At 39.6% G+C, this 15,968-nt stretch overlaps 1 protein-coding gene across 1 annotated transcript in view; it reads left to right on the forward strand.

The window, feature by feature from the left end:
* The window catches only part of chrna8 (cholinergic receptor, nicotinic, alpha 8), a 196,897-nt gene that overhangs the window by 103,202 nt on the left and 77,727 nt on the right, over positions 1-15,968 (forward strand). Inside the window, exons 5-6 of the mRNA XM_043715303.2 lie at positions 2,746-2,825; positions 10,624-10,791. Of these exons, the coding sequence (XP_043571238.1) occupies positions 2,746-2,825; positions 10,624-10,791 (248 nt within the window). The remainder of the gene's footprint in view (positions 1-2,745; positions 2,826-10,623; positions 10,792-15,968) is intronic.

Genomic DNA, 15,968 nt, shown 5'->3' on the forward strand with positions numbered 1-15,968 from the left:
TTCTATCTTATTGACCCGGTACTAGAGACATACAGAAAAGATCTTTGGAAGAAAATAGAGGCCATTGAAATATACGTGCTAAGACATGTTAAATATTACACAATAAATCATAAGACAAATGAAAGAGATGTTTGAAATTGCAAGATCAAAATGTGAGTTTCTAAAGTGTCAGTATTTTCACTATTTGATCAGATCTGAGATCTCTTCTAGAGGGCTAACTGGACTCAGAAGAAAAAGGGTTCAAGTTAGGTGAAGGTAGGTAATAGCTGTCACAGAGCAGTTGGAGACAACATGCAGTTGACACGTGAGGATAACATACAACAAGAGCATGCCAACCCAGAGCAACCGATCCTGTGGCAGGAACAACAACAGGCAGCAGCACCAGTTGCACATTCCAGGAAGAAGATTAAGGAGGTTAAGTACTCCTTGGGAAGATTGTTCAAATGGACTAAAGAATCAGAGTAATTTGATGTATAGATACACCAGTCTCCAGAAGTAGCAATCCAAGTTGATAAGGCCATCTAAACATGAAAGTCATGATTTGGAGATGCCGGTGTTGGACTGGGGTGTACAAAGTTAAAAATCACACAACACACAACAGTCTATCACCTGATGAAGGAGCGTCACTCCGAAAGCTAGTGTGCTTCCAATTAAACCTGTTGGACTATAACCTGGTGTTGTGTGATTTTTAACTTTAAACATGGAAGAGCACTGAGGTTTCTTTCCAAAAAAAAAGGGATGAAAAAGAACAGAGGAATCCTGTTAAACTTGAATAGAATTATCGTTAGATTACACTTGGAATCTTGTAAAAAAAAAATTCTGGTGTCCATATTATAAAAAAACCTAGAAACTCTAAAGGAAGTGCAAAGAAATTGCTAGAATAATACCAAAAGTGCAGATAATCTGTATCAAAAAATTCGGAACAGGCTGGGTTTTTTTTTTCCCAGAAAAGACAGCATGATGAGAAGCCTGCGGATCCTGAGTGGGTTTGATAGAGTGGATGTAGAGAAAATGATTCCACTCATGGTGGAGTCCGAAACAAAGGTTTGTGAATTTAATAAAGAATTCAGAGAAAATTTCTTTATTCCATGAGTGTTAGAATGTGGAACCCGTTATACAAGCCCACTATACGAATTGCTGCTTATGATGAGGATTGCGTAACCGTCTTTTTAATTGTAGGAAGCTATAGGGTCTGTAAGGTCTAGTGTGGGAGTGGAAACCACTTCTTGGTCTGACTGGAAGGGTCTGTTGTTAACTAGGTAATTTTTTTTGCATAACAATTAGTCACAGGTAATGTTGATATTATAGATACTGTTAGAGAGATTTTGAGGAGGGTCTAGTTGTTAGATTTTGCTCTTCCGAAATCCTAAACTATTCTGTCCATTTGCATCAATTATTGTCGATGTTGCTTATGGCACTCCTCAGTATTAACCCTTGCAGACCTATTCACAGCAAATAATACAAATGCACTTAAGTGGAGGCTAGATAATCACATCATGGTGAAAGGAATAGGATATTCTTATGGGATTAGATGAAGAAGGCTGAGAAACGTGGTGAGAGGATCTACATGCCTGTTGGACAAAATGGCTTGTTTTTGTGCTGTAAATACGCTGGAAAAATTTGTGAGAACATTGTCAACACCCCTCCATTTAAGAGAATTCTAGATTTAAGGTGGCAGTGTAACCCAGTCTAATCCTTACATGTCTCCTGAAGTCATTCCGTTCTGTCTAATAGCATCCTTGGCATTTTTTCATAATTCACACAAAGGGTCACTTGACTTCTTACTTTGGCAGCCATAGCTGTGGGATTCCGGTGGAGAATTCAGTTTTCAATTCTTCACCTCACTGGTAGGGGAAGACCAAGTTCCTTGTTGTATAAGTTAAAGGTTTTGAAAGAGTAAATCTTGAACTTAGGTTAATCGCCCTTAACTCGATAGTGTCGCACAGTCTGTGAGAGGTAAAGAAGCAATCTGATATGAGGTACCCCCAATGGAGACTGATCAGTCATCTCAGGCTCCTCATTGTCTTTCTAATTACACTAAACATGGCAAAGTAGATTGCGCATTTGTGATCATGTAATAAGCTAGATATTGTGTAAGACAAGTGTTTCTCTTCTCATTAAACTTCAGTAATGGATTACCCTCCACCACTGCTAGTTAGTCAGGTCCATAGACTCAATATCAAAATGACAACGTCAGTAGGGTTTCTACTGAATTGCTGAGGAAAGGGATCAGGACCTCTCCGACCTATCACCTTCACTCCCACCTCCATCTACCTATTGCACTCTCAGCTACCTTCTTCCCAGCCCCACCTCTCTCCCATTTATCTCTCCACTACGGAGTTTCCAGCCTCATTCCTCATGAAAGGCTTATGCCCGAAACATTGATTTTCCTGCTCCTTGTATGATGCTGTGCTTTTCCAGCACTACTCTAATCTTGACTCTGATCTCTAGCATCTGCAGTACCCACTTCTGCCAAAAGAGTCAACATCTAACACATGGCCTGAGCCATGCAGAGCCTCCTCCCTGGTTCTTGGCTTTGAGACTACATGGAAAAGAGTTGAACTGAACTAGTTCTGATAAAGAGTCCTTTCATATTTGAAATGCTAATGCTGTTTTTCTCACTTCAGATGCTGCCAGACCTGCTGAGTTTCTCCGGCATTCTGTTTTTATTGTTAGTATCCAAATGTATGGAATAGATTTATCCCTGAAGTTATTTATAAAATATTTTCTTTCTTTCCTTGACAGTGCTGATGAAAGATTTGATGCAACCTTTCACACCAATGTTCTTGTAAATTCCACTGGACATAGTCAATACCTCCCACCAGGTGAGTGCTCTGGTTCAGTAAGGTTAACTACCCCTCTCACCAACACTTTCTGAAAAGAAGTTTTGTTTTAAGTCAAATTGGCACAATGTTCAACCTTTTTGATGAAAGCAGAGTCTTTGAATATTGTTGAGACAGAGGAAGAGAGGTTCTTGATAAGTAAAGGCATATAGGTTAAGTGGGAATGTGGAAGTCATCAGATGCCATGATCTATTGAATGACAGAGCAGGCTTGAAAGGCAAAATGACGCACACCCAGTTCCTAATTCATATGCTTGAATTCTCTTTGGTGATTAGTACAGGCTTTTTGACAGACTTTCCAATAAACTAAAAGATTTTGCTGTACAAACCTATCCAGTTTGCACTTACACTATTCTTGCACCAAGCACCAGCTGTGGAGCCTTCATGCTCAGTGTCCTACCATGTACCAATCCCAAACCTGATCTATTTTCTAAGATATACACAAGTGGAATTGAGCAGCAGTGTTGTGTCCTCGTCATTATTTTATTTTTAGTGTTCCTCTACTACCTGTCCAGATTACACTTTTTAGGAAACTGAATTGAAAAAGGTGAGTTTCAGGTATGGCACAAGGATGAAATTAGTAGGTTTTCTGTTGGCACCATCTGCAAATTATCAATCAAATCTAGTGCATCACTCAACAAAGGTCAAGGCTGTTTTTTCTTTCATAACTAAGCATTAACAGCTTTCTGGGAAAATTGCAAAGATTCACACCATTTAACTGAAGGCCCATATTCTGAGAGTGTACCCTTGAGTTTTCGCCATCAAAGCTTGTATCACAGGACCACACATTCAATTTCAGATTTTTGGTAAGCTCTTCAATTTTCAAAAGCATAAAGCTTGTACCAAGGTTTGGTTTCTGAGCAGGTGCTGAGTGAACTTTTGTTTATAGACCTGTGCATTTTCATAACACATACTTCGGAAGATATACAGCGACATGTTGATTTCTTTGACCTAGCCTCAGGACTCTGAAGGCATGCAGCTACTCACTGATTTCTTTGTACTAGCCTCAGGAGACTTTGGCTTGACTGCTGTCTGAAGAAGACTGACATCTTGCATCATCCCACCTGTGACTTTGTACTCCAGGACCCCATAGTCACTATCAATAACACACCAGTTCTGAGGTCTGGCTGTCTTTGTTAAGGAGGCCAGATCTGCATATAATATTCCTTAGGGTGGAATTACACTGATGCCAGTTGCCTCACTCCATTCAACATGAGTTTGAGGTAGGACTTTGTCCCTGACTGAAGAAAAGTGTGACCTCTGAGAGCTGCTGGCCAATCTGAGGAAGGGTCACCAGACCTGAAACATTAACTTTAATTTCTCTTCACAGATACTGCCAGACCTGCTGAGCTTTTCCAGCAACTTCTGTTTTTGTTTCTGATTGAACACAGCTCTGTGAATGAACTGAACCGATGGTGGTCGGAACCCTTTAAGCTTTTTCCATCATCCATAAAACTGTGAAAGGCTGGCGATGAGCAAGTAGGCAGTAGAAAGATCAACCAGTGCATTTTTAGGACCCCAACCTAGATGCCATCTGGTGGTAGGAGCCAAAAAGTTCTGACCCAGGTATGACCTCACCAGTATATTTGTAGCAAGGTAACATGATACATAATCATTTTATGTTATTAAGTGGAAAAAATCATGAAATACAACCATGGATTATTTAAGACTTGAGAAATAACATAAAACTAAGAGGAAAGGTATACTGTTTTGAAGTTCTTCCTTAATTTGTAGGATGTGAGTTTCATTGGTCAGGCAAGCATTTATTGCCCATTCCTAATTGACCTTGAGAAGAGTTGGCAAGTTGCCTGTAGTAATAATCTTGTGTTATTTAAATATGACGCAAATTAGGTATGTGCATTCTGTTTATTTGAAGATCTCCAGTGGTTTTATTTACAGTGTATATGCAGCACAGAGTAATCTTTTGACACAGCCTATGCCTTGAGTGCTACATTGCAGAGAAGCTGAGCTAATCTGAAAGAATCCAGGCATTTGGCTTATTTACATGTTGAGCTATTAAAGGAACATTATCCAAAAATTGAACACAAAACTGTCTTCTTGAACACACACAGTCGTTAGGCTGTATGTACACACAGAAAGCTGTTAGGAAGAGATTTTATTCCAGATTTTGAACCAACAAAAGTGCATGTTTGCCAATCTAGTGCCAAGTCAGAATGGTGTGTATCTGGGATGGGAGTTGAGGTGGTGAGGTTGCCATGTATTTTTTGCATTTGTCCTTTTAAGCAGTCGAGGTCATGAGTTTGGAAGATGTGGTTGAAAGAAGCTTGGTGAGTTACTGCAGTCCATTTTATCGATGGCATACCTTGCTGCCACTGTGCATCTGTGGTGAAGGGAACAAGTATTAAAGGTGTTACATGGGATTCCGGTCACTTGGACTGCTTTAGTCTGAGATAGTGGAGAGTTTCTGAGTGTTGTTAGAGCTGCAGTCATGCAGATATATAAAGAGTATTCTATCCCAGTCCAAACCTGCACCCTGTCAATGGTGGACAAGCTTTCAAGACAAGGTATGACTTAATCTCTGCAGAATTGCTAGCCTCTAAAATCTAAACAATAATGTATAATTTTTAGTGTGTATCTTGAACTTTTGAAATTACACTTTTCAAAAGAAAAGCTTGTGACTGCAGCAGCAAATATGTTACATTTGTGAAAAATACATGCGGCCTCATGAGTTCACTACGTCTTCAAAACCGTTGGAGGGAGAACATCTGATCCAGTTGCTGGATGTAATAAGGCTACTGGATTTGAACTAATAGTCAGAAGGAAAAACTCTGAAGTCTGAAGAAGGATCACTGAACGCAAAACGTTAACTTGGATTTTTCTCCACAGATCCTGCCAAACCTGCTGATTTTTTTTCTATCAATTTCTGTTTTTATTTCTGATTTCCAGCATCCATTGTACTTCCATTTTTTGTAAAGCTTGTTGGTCCTTCAAAGCACATTTGATTAATTCAGCCGTCAAATCATGGTCAGCAGACCCAAAGTATACAGTTATGTTTGGCCGCTGGGGATGTATTTCTCCTTGTTGGTTCTGTCTACAGGGTCGGTAGACTGACTTGCCTTTCTCATTCTGTTTTCTGATTTCATTGCTACAAGCCGTGAGTTCTTAATGCAAGAAAGAACTTTGAATCGTAGATAATTTCCAAGAGAACAAGAGAAATCTGTTAGCCATACGGCTCCAGGAAGAAATCCTGGATCCAGCAGCTATTGTGGAAGGTGATACATCAGCGTAAATAAGCATCTGCACAAAATGCACACAATATTTTTGTCTGACTTTAAATTATAATTACTCATGATTTGACCCTCTGCAGAGATGAATTGCCTTTGATTTTTACATTTGGGAGAATTGCGTGCACATTGAATTTGCATTAGTTGATAGATATTTTTGCACATTTAAAGCTTTTGTTAATAATTCCTGTATCTTTAAGGAATTTTTTGAAACAAAACTCACTCTTGTTAACTTAAGGAACCAAATTGACTTTATTTCAGATACAAAGTTTTACACAGTGAATATTCAGTTCTTAGATTGGCAAAATCACCTCCATTTAAAATTCAAGCTGTTACCACGTTAGGAGTGGAGAGAAGGTGAAGTAATTTCTGACTTGGTCATAATATGGAAAGTAAAGTACAGACTTTGCCAAGTAGAAAAAGTACAAAGGACAGCAAAAGGTGATAAAACAGATGGTCAGAGATAGAAGAAGGGAAAATTGCAAGGGATATCAAAATCAACATGAGAAAGAGTTACAATAACTTCAGGTAGGAGAAGGAAGTAAGGAGCAATAAGGACCAATTGACAACTGATGATAGAGACATTGTTAATAAATGAAATAGCAGTGCTGCTCAATAGTTACCTTGCATTCATACTTACAGCAGGGGAAGCGATCAGTGTGATGCTTCACAAAATGTAAAAATGTATAAGAATCCACATAAGACTATCAAAATGACAGATTTGACTAAATGACCGCACAAGGAAACCACACCAGGTTCTTTCATAAAATGTAAAAGATAATTATTTATTTTGATGCAGTTAACTTTGACATAAGAAAATAAGAAGCAGGAACAGAAACAGACAATTCAGTCCCTTGAGTCTGCTCTGCCATTTGATACAATCACGATGGTCTCATCGTGGCCTCAACTTCATTTACTTGATGAAGGGCTTTTGCCCGAAACATCAATTTTCCTGCTCCTGGGATGCTGCCTGACCTGCTGTGCTTTTCCAGCACCATTCTAATGTAGACTCCATTTACTTGCCCACTCTTCATAACCCTCCAGACAGACCCCACCACCCCTATCAGCATTCAGGAGAGACCACTGCCTCCGCGACTCCCTCGTCAGGTCCATACCCCCCACCAACCCAACCTCCACTCCCAGCACCTTCCCCTGCAATCGCAAGAAGCGCAAAACTTGCGCCCACACCTCTCCCCTCACCTCCCTCTAAGGCCCCAATGGATCCTTCTATATCTGTTGCAAATTCACCTGCACCTCCACACACATCATTTACTGTATCCGCTGCACCCGATGTGGTCTCCTCTACGTTGGGGAGACAGGCCACCTACTTGTGGAATGTTTCAGGGAACACCTCTGGGACACCCGCACCAACCAATCCAACCACCCCGTGGCTGAACACTTTAGCTCCCTGTCCCACTTTGCCAATGACATGCAGGTCCTTGGCCTCCTCCATCGCCAGACCCTGGCCACACGACGCCTGGAGGAAGAGCGCCTCATCTTCCGCCTAGGAACCCTCCAACCACATGGGATGAATGTAGGTTTCTCCAGCTTCCTCATTTCCCCTCCCCCCACCTTATCTCAGTCCCAACCCTCGGATTCAGCACCGCCCTCTTGACCTGCAATCTTCTTCCCGACCTCTCCGCCCCCACCCCCTCTCCGGCCTATCACCCTCACCCTCACCTCCTTCCACCTATCATATTCCCAGCGCCCCTCCCCCAAATTCCCTCTCCCCTACCTTTTATCTCAGCCCACTTGGCACACCAGCCTCATTCCTGAAGAAGGGCTTATGCCCGAAACGTCGATTCTCCTGCTCCTTGGATGCAGCCTGGCCTGCTGTGTTTTTCCAGCACCACATTTTTCAACTCTTCATAACCCCTCAACCTTTAACTAATTAAAAATCTGTCTATCTCATCCTTAAGTTTACTCAATGTCCCAGCATCCACCATATTCTGGAGTAGTGAATTCCACAGATTCACAACCCTTTGAGAGAAGTAATTTCTCTTCTTCTTAGTTTTACGATAAGGGGTAGAGATTTAAAACTATGTCCTGTCATTTCTGGATTGCCCCACAAGTGCAAGTATCCTTTCTAAGTCTGCTTTGCCAATCTCCTTCAGCATCTCATGTCTCAATTAGATCTCCTCTCATTCTTCTAAACTGGGCCTAAACTGCTCAATCTCTCAATATAAGATAAGCCCCTCATATCTGGAATCAATCTAGTGATCCTCCTCCAATATAACCACACCCCTCCTCGAGTAAGGAAACCAAAATTGTATGCAATACCCTTGAACTGTTTCAAAATTGAAATACATGCGTGTACACACACACACACACACACACACACACACACACACACACACACACACACACACACACACACACACACACACACACACACACACACACACACACACACCTAAAACAAAAGACAAGGAGTTTAACAAAATATAGAATGGGTGATAAAAGGATGCAGATAAACAGAATTCTGAAAATCAGAATTCTAGACCACATGGTGGAAAGCCCTTTTTTTTCTCTTCAGTTATTCTGTTTTTTACTTGTGGTGGTGAGATGCCATTGCCTGTACAATGATAATCAAATTGAAGGTGGATGGCACTGCATCACACACGAAATTATCAAACCAAATTTGACAGTAAGAGACATGAGGAAATAATATGACAGGTCGAAATATAAGTTTTAAAAGGCATAGTAAATGAAGGGAGTGAGATAGGCAAGCAGAGAGGGTTGAAGTTAAACATTCCTGACGTTAATACTTGGGTAACTGAAAACACAGCCCTCAGAGGTGAAGTGTAAAAATTGAGAATGTACAAGAATTGAAGTACCACAGAAATTATTGGAAGGTTTACAGTTGAAGGAGATGGTGGAGACATGGTGAAGTCTAAAAGCAGGGAAACTCTTCTTGGGACTGCGTGAGGAAAGCCTTCCTAGGAGTCATTTTGAAGTGCCACAGAAAGAGGTGACTATGGACAATAATTGCAGCTGAACATTTCAAACTATTCTGCTATGACATGTGAGATAATAATAATTGAAATCGGCTGTGAATTGTCCTGTAACAATAATTTGTATGCCTCATAACCATCACCTTCTCAGTGCTTTGAAATATTTTAAGAACTGACCACGAATACTGAATATAGCGAAGACACATTTGCAGGAATTTGATTGTGAAATTCTACTATCTTCCCACAATGCTACACGCCCAGAAAATGGAATCACGCTATCAGGGTGACTGAAACTAAGTTTAAATGGTCTCCAACGTACCAAAGGTGGATTTTCTTTAAATTTTTATTTTAAAATAAGTATGTTCTTTTCTGATGACTAATTGCTGAATAGCATACAATTAAATACATTGTGATTATTCATCCTGTCAACTAGACTATAGGCATGCAGAATAATATTTGTATCATTTTCATCTATTATGACTAAGAACAGGAATGAAACAGGCTTTTGTCAGAAATATATGATGTACTAGATATAGCTGACAGTGATTATCATATGGTAGTCATACTGAGTTCAGAGGACAGTCATAAAGGCTGATGTAGTTTTATGAAACATCTAAGCCCTTCAACATCCAGGGCTCAAATACTTTATTTGCTCCCAGGACTCCATTTATTTCATTCTCGTGTTAATACCAAATATGTTTTGTTTATTCTATCAGCAGCAAAGTCAATTGGAAGCCATTTTAGATTCAGGCTTCCATTTATTTTGTATACCATACTTGAATTCTTATATTAGTATGTTTAGCATTCTGCACAGTCTCCCAACATTTGGACCTTGGTTATTAGACAAGACAGCTGTTAACAAACTAGGAAAAACAGAAGTTTGCCAACTTAGCCCACACAAACAAGCTGTAGGCTTTTAATCATAATTTTAGAATGTGTCCCAGGTGTAAGAAGGCATGGGCTGATGGTTCCCCATCTGTCGATTACATGTGGTATCAATACTTCAATGAATTACACGTCTAACTCTTTGAGAATCATTGAGCGCTAAATTGAGCTCCAAGCTTAAATTGACCAGCCTTTGGGGTACTTCAGATTAATGCATTGCTGAGCATTTCAAATTTAAATATATTTGTCTCCTTTAACAAAATTTTTTAAATGCTGGTTAGCTCCATACAAGTTCATATTTCCTTCATTGTTATGATAAATGTGCAGCTGCAACCATAGGAATTTTGAACTTTTGCAGATTAGATTTTCCAGTCAACATCCTGAAACGAATATTGGCAATAGCAATAAATCACAAAGTCTCTGGTTTGCACAGAGATCGACTTGATGCTGTTCTTTCAAAGTCAGTCTTCAAATGACTCCTTGTGCCTTCTACACAATAAAATCTCCCAAAGACATTCAGAATTAAATGAACAGCAAACAGTTAGGCAAGCTAAATCAGCATGGTGAGTATAAGCACAATCAAAAGAGAGAGGTTTCAAAGAGACTTTTGAATTACTACAGGGAGGTGAAAAGGTGATAGTGACAGAAAATGTGAAGTTACTGTTGAAATGATTATTTTGATGTCTGAAAAATGTAGGTATTCTGAAGAGTACATGTTACATTGATGTCCGCTGGTTCCCCTTTGATGTCCAAAGATGTGATTTAAAATTTGGCTCATGGACACATGACGGTTGGTTAGTGGACCTGCAGATGTTGGAAGCTGACATTTCTACTTATTTACCAAATGGAGAATGGGACCTTGTTGGTAAGTTTCATTCCAATGAATATTTTATTATTAAATAAACAATACAAAATCAGCAACATAAATTGAGGACAGAGGAAAGCAATATCTTTGTGACGCTTTGTCTCCATTATGTTGCTTTAACTAACTGTGATTGTGCTGATATCTTCCAAATCCATGTCTGTTTTTTGCACAGCCATGTTAGAGTCTTTATTTTCTTAGGGGTCTGTTTCTGCTATAATACCATAATGGCTGACGTATGAAATATAAATGACGTGCTCTGTAATTATGTAGGGTTTCCATCTTTACTGTGCATGATCTCTCTCAGCCTTTGGTGAGAGTGATGCACAATCATCCTGCATTGTTTCCTCTCTGTTGTGTTACTGTAACTCCTTTTTGATTAAGACAAGCATACCCCATTTTATATTGTCAACAAAATTTGATATATCTCACTAGGTTCCATAATCTAAGTCACAAATGTAAATTGTGAATAACTAAGACACTTGACCTAGTTACGAGCCTGCCATTCCAATAATGAAATATTGATTCCTCAACTCTCCTTTCCTTCCATTAACCAATCCTCGACCAATGCCAATATATTAATCATTCATCTGTACTAACTCAAAGCCAAGTGCTGCAGATGCTGGAGAACTGAAATGGAAACTGAGAGCGCTGAAGAAACTCAAAAGGCCTAACAACTATGGAAAGTGAAAAACTGAGTTAATGTTTTGGATTCAATACGGCTGTTCCTCCAAATAAGGGTTGGGCTCAATTCTGATAATGGACACTGTTAGGTTAGGTTGAGGAAATCAATTGGTGAAATTGAGGACTAAGTAGTAATCAAGCAGGGTGGAGGGTGGTGTTTGGAGGGTAGCGAGATTTGTCAGGTTGGTTTTTGGGTAGTTAGGTGGGTCCAAGATGAGGAGTTGTGTGGTAGAGACTAATCTGGTTGGATCACTGGGAGTTGAAGGGTAGAGGAGCTACTTAGTAGCAGGGACATTCAGAAGAAATAGGTCAGGTCAGTTGAATAGTTACCAAGGGGTCAAAGAAGCATTTTTCAGTCACACATCTCCTTTGAAGCATTTCAGACTTGTCCAACATCTTTAATTTTAACTCGGAGTCAAAGACTTTTTCTGAGGGTCCAAGGGAGCAGGAGAGTTGCTACTGGAAGTTTTAATCTTCTGGGCAATTCCTAGGCAGTCCATGCATCAGAAGTTCCATGGGGTCCTAATGTGACACCTTGAGTCCAATGATTGGCTGCAGAAAACAAACTTCTGTGCTGGCTTTGGGTTGTAAGACCCTTTACACACATTGCTTCCATCTCCAAAGTGAATGGTAAACTTTTATAAGAAGCCAATCTATCATATTTCCATGAAGGCAGTTCTTTTTCTGAAGTAGATGTAGATTTAACTAAACAAACAATTGGTTGGTCAATGACTTCTATTTATCTAGAAGCATTTTCAAATAATATAACTTTGAATTTATTTCTTACTAAAACAATGAAGAAGACTGCAGGGCACTTTCCTTAGTTTCCTGGTCAATATGTATTGTTCAACCTAATACTTATAAAGCTGATATTATAGTTATTATAGATTACCTGGTTATATACTTCGGAGGTGTTTTGGTTCTAAAGTGTTTTAGGACAACTTGGCTTGCTAAAGGTGCTTTTTAAATGCAGGTTCTTGCTTCATTCACAACTAGAACATTAAGGAGTGCAAAACTCTGAACGTCTTCCTTTCCACAAAGACAATTCCACAAATATAAATGATGATATCATCTAGACTGTGCAGTTCATACTACCTGGTGTAGAGTAAGGGAAACTTTGTTCATCCTTCTCCCATGGAATGAAATCACTTGTGTGAATCCTTTTTCATAATTTAAGAATTATCATTGTGACTCTTCGCTAGCCATTGTTCAGTATGTGAATAATACAAAGATAGATGCTACAAATATACAATAGGTCCATCAGTCTCTAACAAACAGTATGACGGTTTGGTACACTTGGTACAGGAATAGACCTGTTTACCATTTTATTACAAAAGTTTTGGCCTCAATATTTAGTGAAACAGATGTTAGGAGGCCTGAACATATTGGGAAGGTAGTAGTACTGGACCTCCTGCAGCATTGTGATAGTTTGATGCCACTCCCTGGCAATATTATTTCATTCAGCAATTTAAATAAGACAATGGTCTCTCACAACAGTTGTGGCCATTATGAATGCTTAATTTTAAAAGCACTTATATTAGAAAGGGACTATTAAAATACTTAGATTGATGGTTTTAAGATGTAATTAAAAGATTATCTATCTTTATTGTATTTAGTGAATGAGATGCTTATTTATTTTTTCAATTATTTGATGCATGATGAATGTTTTTGTATTTTAGTTTTTTTCAGTATCGTGTGTTTTAAGACTGGTGTTTTTTTTAGAAGTTCTCTTGTTCTGAATGCTTCTTTCAAGACAACCTGAGTGTTGCCTATTGTGAGTAGAAGAGTGGGTAGGGAGGATACATGAGAAGCATCGAGGAGGACAAAAGTGAGGATTTGAGAACCTGACATTCATCATTAAAAAAACTGGGCTGATGTCTCAGTATATAGAGTAAAGTGTTCTAACTTGCCATCTGTCCACCCCTGTGGCAACGTTGGGCTTTCCTGTGGAGGTGGGGAACCCAACTCCATCCTGATATCGACTCCTTGAAAGAAAAATATAACTTTCAAAGGAGATTGGGCTGCCCTGTCGGGATGTTTCCCACTCAACCTTCTCACTTCCTCCACAAACATTTGTCCTGTTAAATACCTGTCCCTGTAGCTGTAAACATTTGAAGAGCAATGTTTTGAATATGACCACTAAAAGTACAATTTAAGATTAGTTATGAAGAGGGTGAATCATTTTTTTTATCAGCCTTTCCTCCTTCAACATAAACTCAGTGTTTCAGTTATGGACGGGATTATTAATAGACTACAAGCCTCATTAACCACTGTCAAGAAATGATTGATATGCTGCATCCAGAAAGTTTGCACATACCCTGCAAGGATGTTCTAATTTAATAGTAGCACTTGGAGAATTTGGTATTAATTTGAAGTAATTTACTTCTCATTTTATATAGATCAAAGGGGAGGCTAACTTTGGATGAATGCATAAAAGTTTTGCACATCTATCTCCTAAAAGGATATCAATTCTTTCCAATATCAAAAGCTCAAACAAGCATAGATTTGTGGTTTGTGTTTAAGTTATGAGGAACTGCTTCAGAACAGTCTCTGTACAACTAGGCTCAAGACATATGTAGTTTTGATTTGAATATAAGAATCAATTATTTATATGGCCATCAAATCCCATGATATCCAATGTCTCTGTGACTTCTTTCCTCATGGATCTGAGAATGCATGTTTGTTACTACAATTATAATCACACCTTTCCAAGGATTGTAATCTTGCTGTGGTGGAGAAGCTCAGTTTGTTTGATCCTGAGAGTGACGCTGTCAGGAGTTCTCAACTCCTAGCTGGGCCAGCCATGATAGACAGGATGAACTAGACAATGTGCAATCCAGAAAATATCTTCAAAGGTGATACAGAAGATATTTGTGTGGAACCAATGGCTGTGACAGCAGATGATGGCCCCATCAGCAGGGAAATCCACAGTTGCAGAGGTTTCGTTGCCTCTGGAACTGTATCTACATCTTAGCAAGGACCATGTGTCCCATTTAACCCATTTCCCCCCTCTGTCCCTCCACTCTATACACATAACACACATCCTGCTGTGATTTGGAGAAATGATGAGGACAGAGTTGAGAGATGTAGAAGTTCCTACCTTCAGAGCAGCATGTAGGACTGTGGAGTTTGACTCAGTCATTTCACTCTTGAAATGGAACAGGGGAGCATTTTGGAAGTTTCCTTCCTGACTGAGCAACCTTCTTCAGGATCTGCCCTGTTCACCCTGCATGGGGCACGGAATAGAAGAGGTGCCTTAAAAAATAATCTGTTCTGTCACCATTCTGGCTGAAAAACTGCATCAAGTGGGCTTAGCTATCTGTTGTCTGAAAATCAAAGTCAAATCAACCTCTCAACCTGGAACGTATGAACTCTATATATCGGCCACTGCAGCGGACAGCTGGAACTGACAACCGGAAGCGGCAGATACAAATCACTATAAATGCCGGAGGAAACATCACAGAAGTGCTTCACAGGAGGCTCCCAAGCACTGAGGATGTCACCTAGACAGGGGACGAAACATCTGCAACACAAATTCCCAGCTCGGCGAACAGAACCACAACAACTTATGAACTCTCCTGGAAAAGTGAGAGAGGAAGTATGGAAAAGGAAGCTGAGAAAAGAATGCCAGGGATCCCGAGACCAGGGTATAATTCCACCTCCCTAGAAACACATGTATGATTGTAGTCTAAGATTGGGCTGATCAACCACACAAGGACCCACAGAACCCATAACCACTGACATGGTAATCATACTCATTAGTGAGTATTGCCAATGGCAACAAATAATTTTTTGTTTTTGCCTTTTCTTCTGGCCGATGCAACAATGATGTGCATTTCTAAGAGTTAAGTGAAACCACAATGTGATTGGACAAAGACATCACAAATTTATGAATGGGAAACATCCTTAATGAAACATCTTCATCATGTTATAGCAATAGCCCTGGAGGCTTGATACCTTACTGGCGTGTTGTTCTTAGACAAAAAAGGGAGGTCTTCTTGAGCTGCAGTGGCAATTTCAATTAGGATAGATAGTGATGCAGTTATAAAATGGACCAGTAATTCTCTTGACTAATGATCTGGGATCCTGGAAATTGGTGGCATTTAAATTAAATTATTAAAATATGGAATACATGCTAGTCTTCATAATAGTGACCATGAAACTGTCTTCAGATGTCCTTTAAAAGAATCCATCTGCTTTACAAATGTCCTTTAAGGAAAGAGATCCATCATGCTTACCTATATCTGGCTATATCAGATGGATTATAATGTAGATAACTCTTAACTGCCCTCAGAAATAGTGCAGAATGCCACTTAGCTTCAGAGTTGTTAGGGATGTGCAGCATTCCTTGGCCTTGCTGGTGATGCTGACATCCTGTGGAAAATGGATCTGGAAACAGGCAGCTCAACCATCTTAAGCAACACAATTTCCTGTGAGCTACCAGCACCTATGTAAAACAGGAGCACATATCTTCAAAGAAAGTCGTAATCCCTCTG

Source organism: Chiloscyllium plagiosum, unplaced genomic scaffold (genome assembly GCF_037043375.1).
Source record: "Chiloscyllium plagiosum isolate Xiang-an unplaced genomic scaffold, Cpla_swu_hap1 HiC_scaffold_2, whole genome shotgun sequence".
NCBI lineage: Eukaryota > Metazoa > Chordata > Chondrichthyes > Orectolobiformes > Hemiscylliidae > Chiloscyllium > Chiloscyllium plagiosum.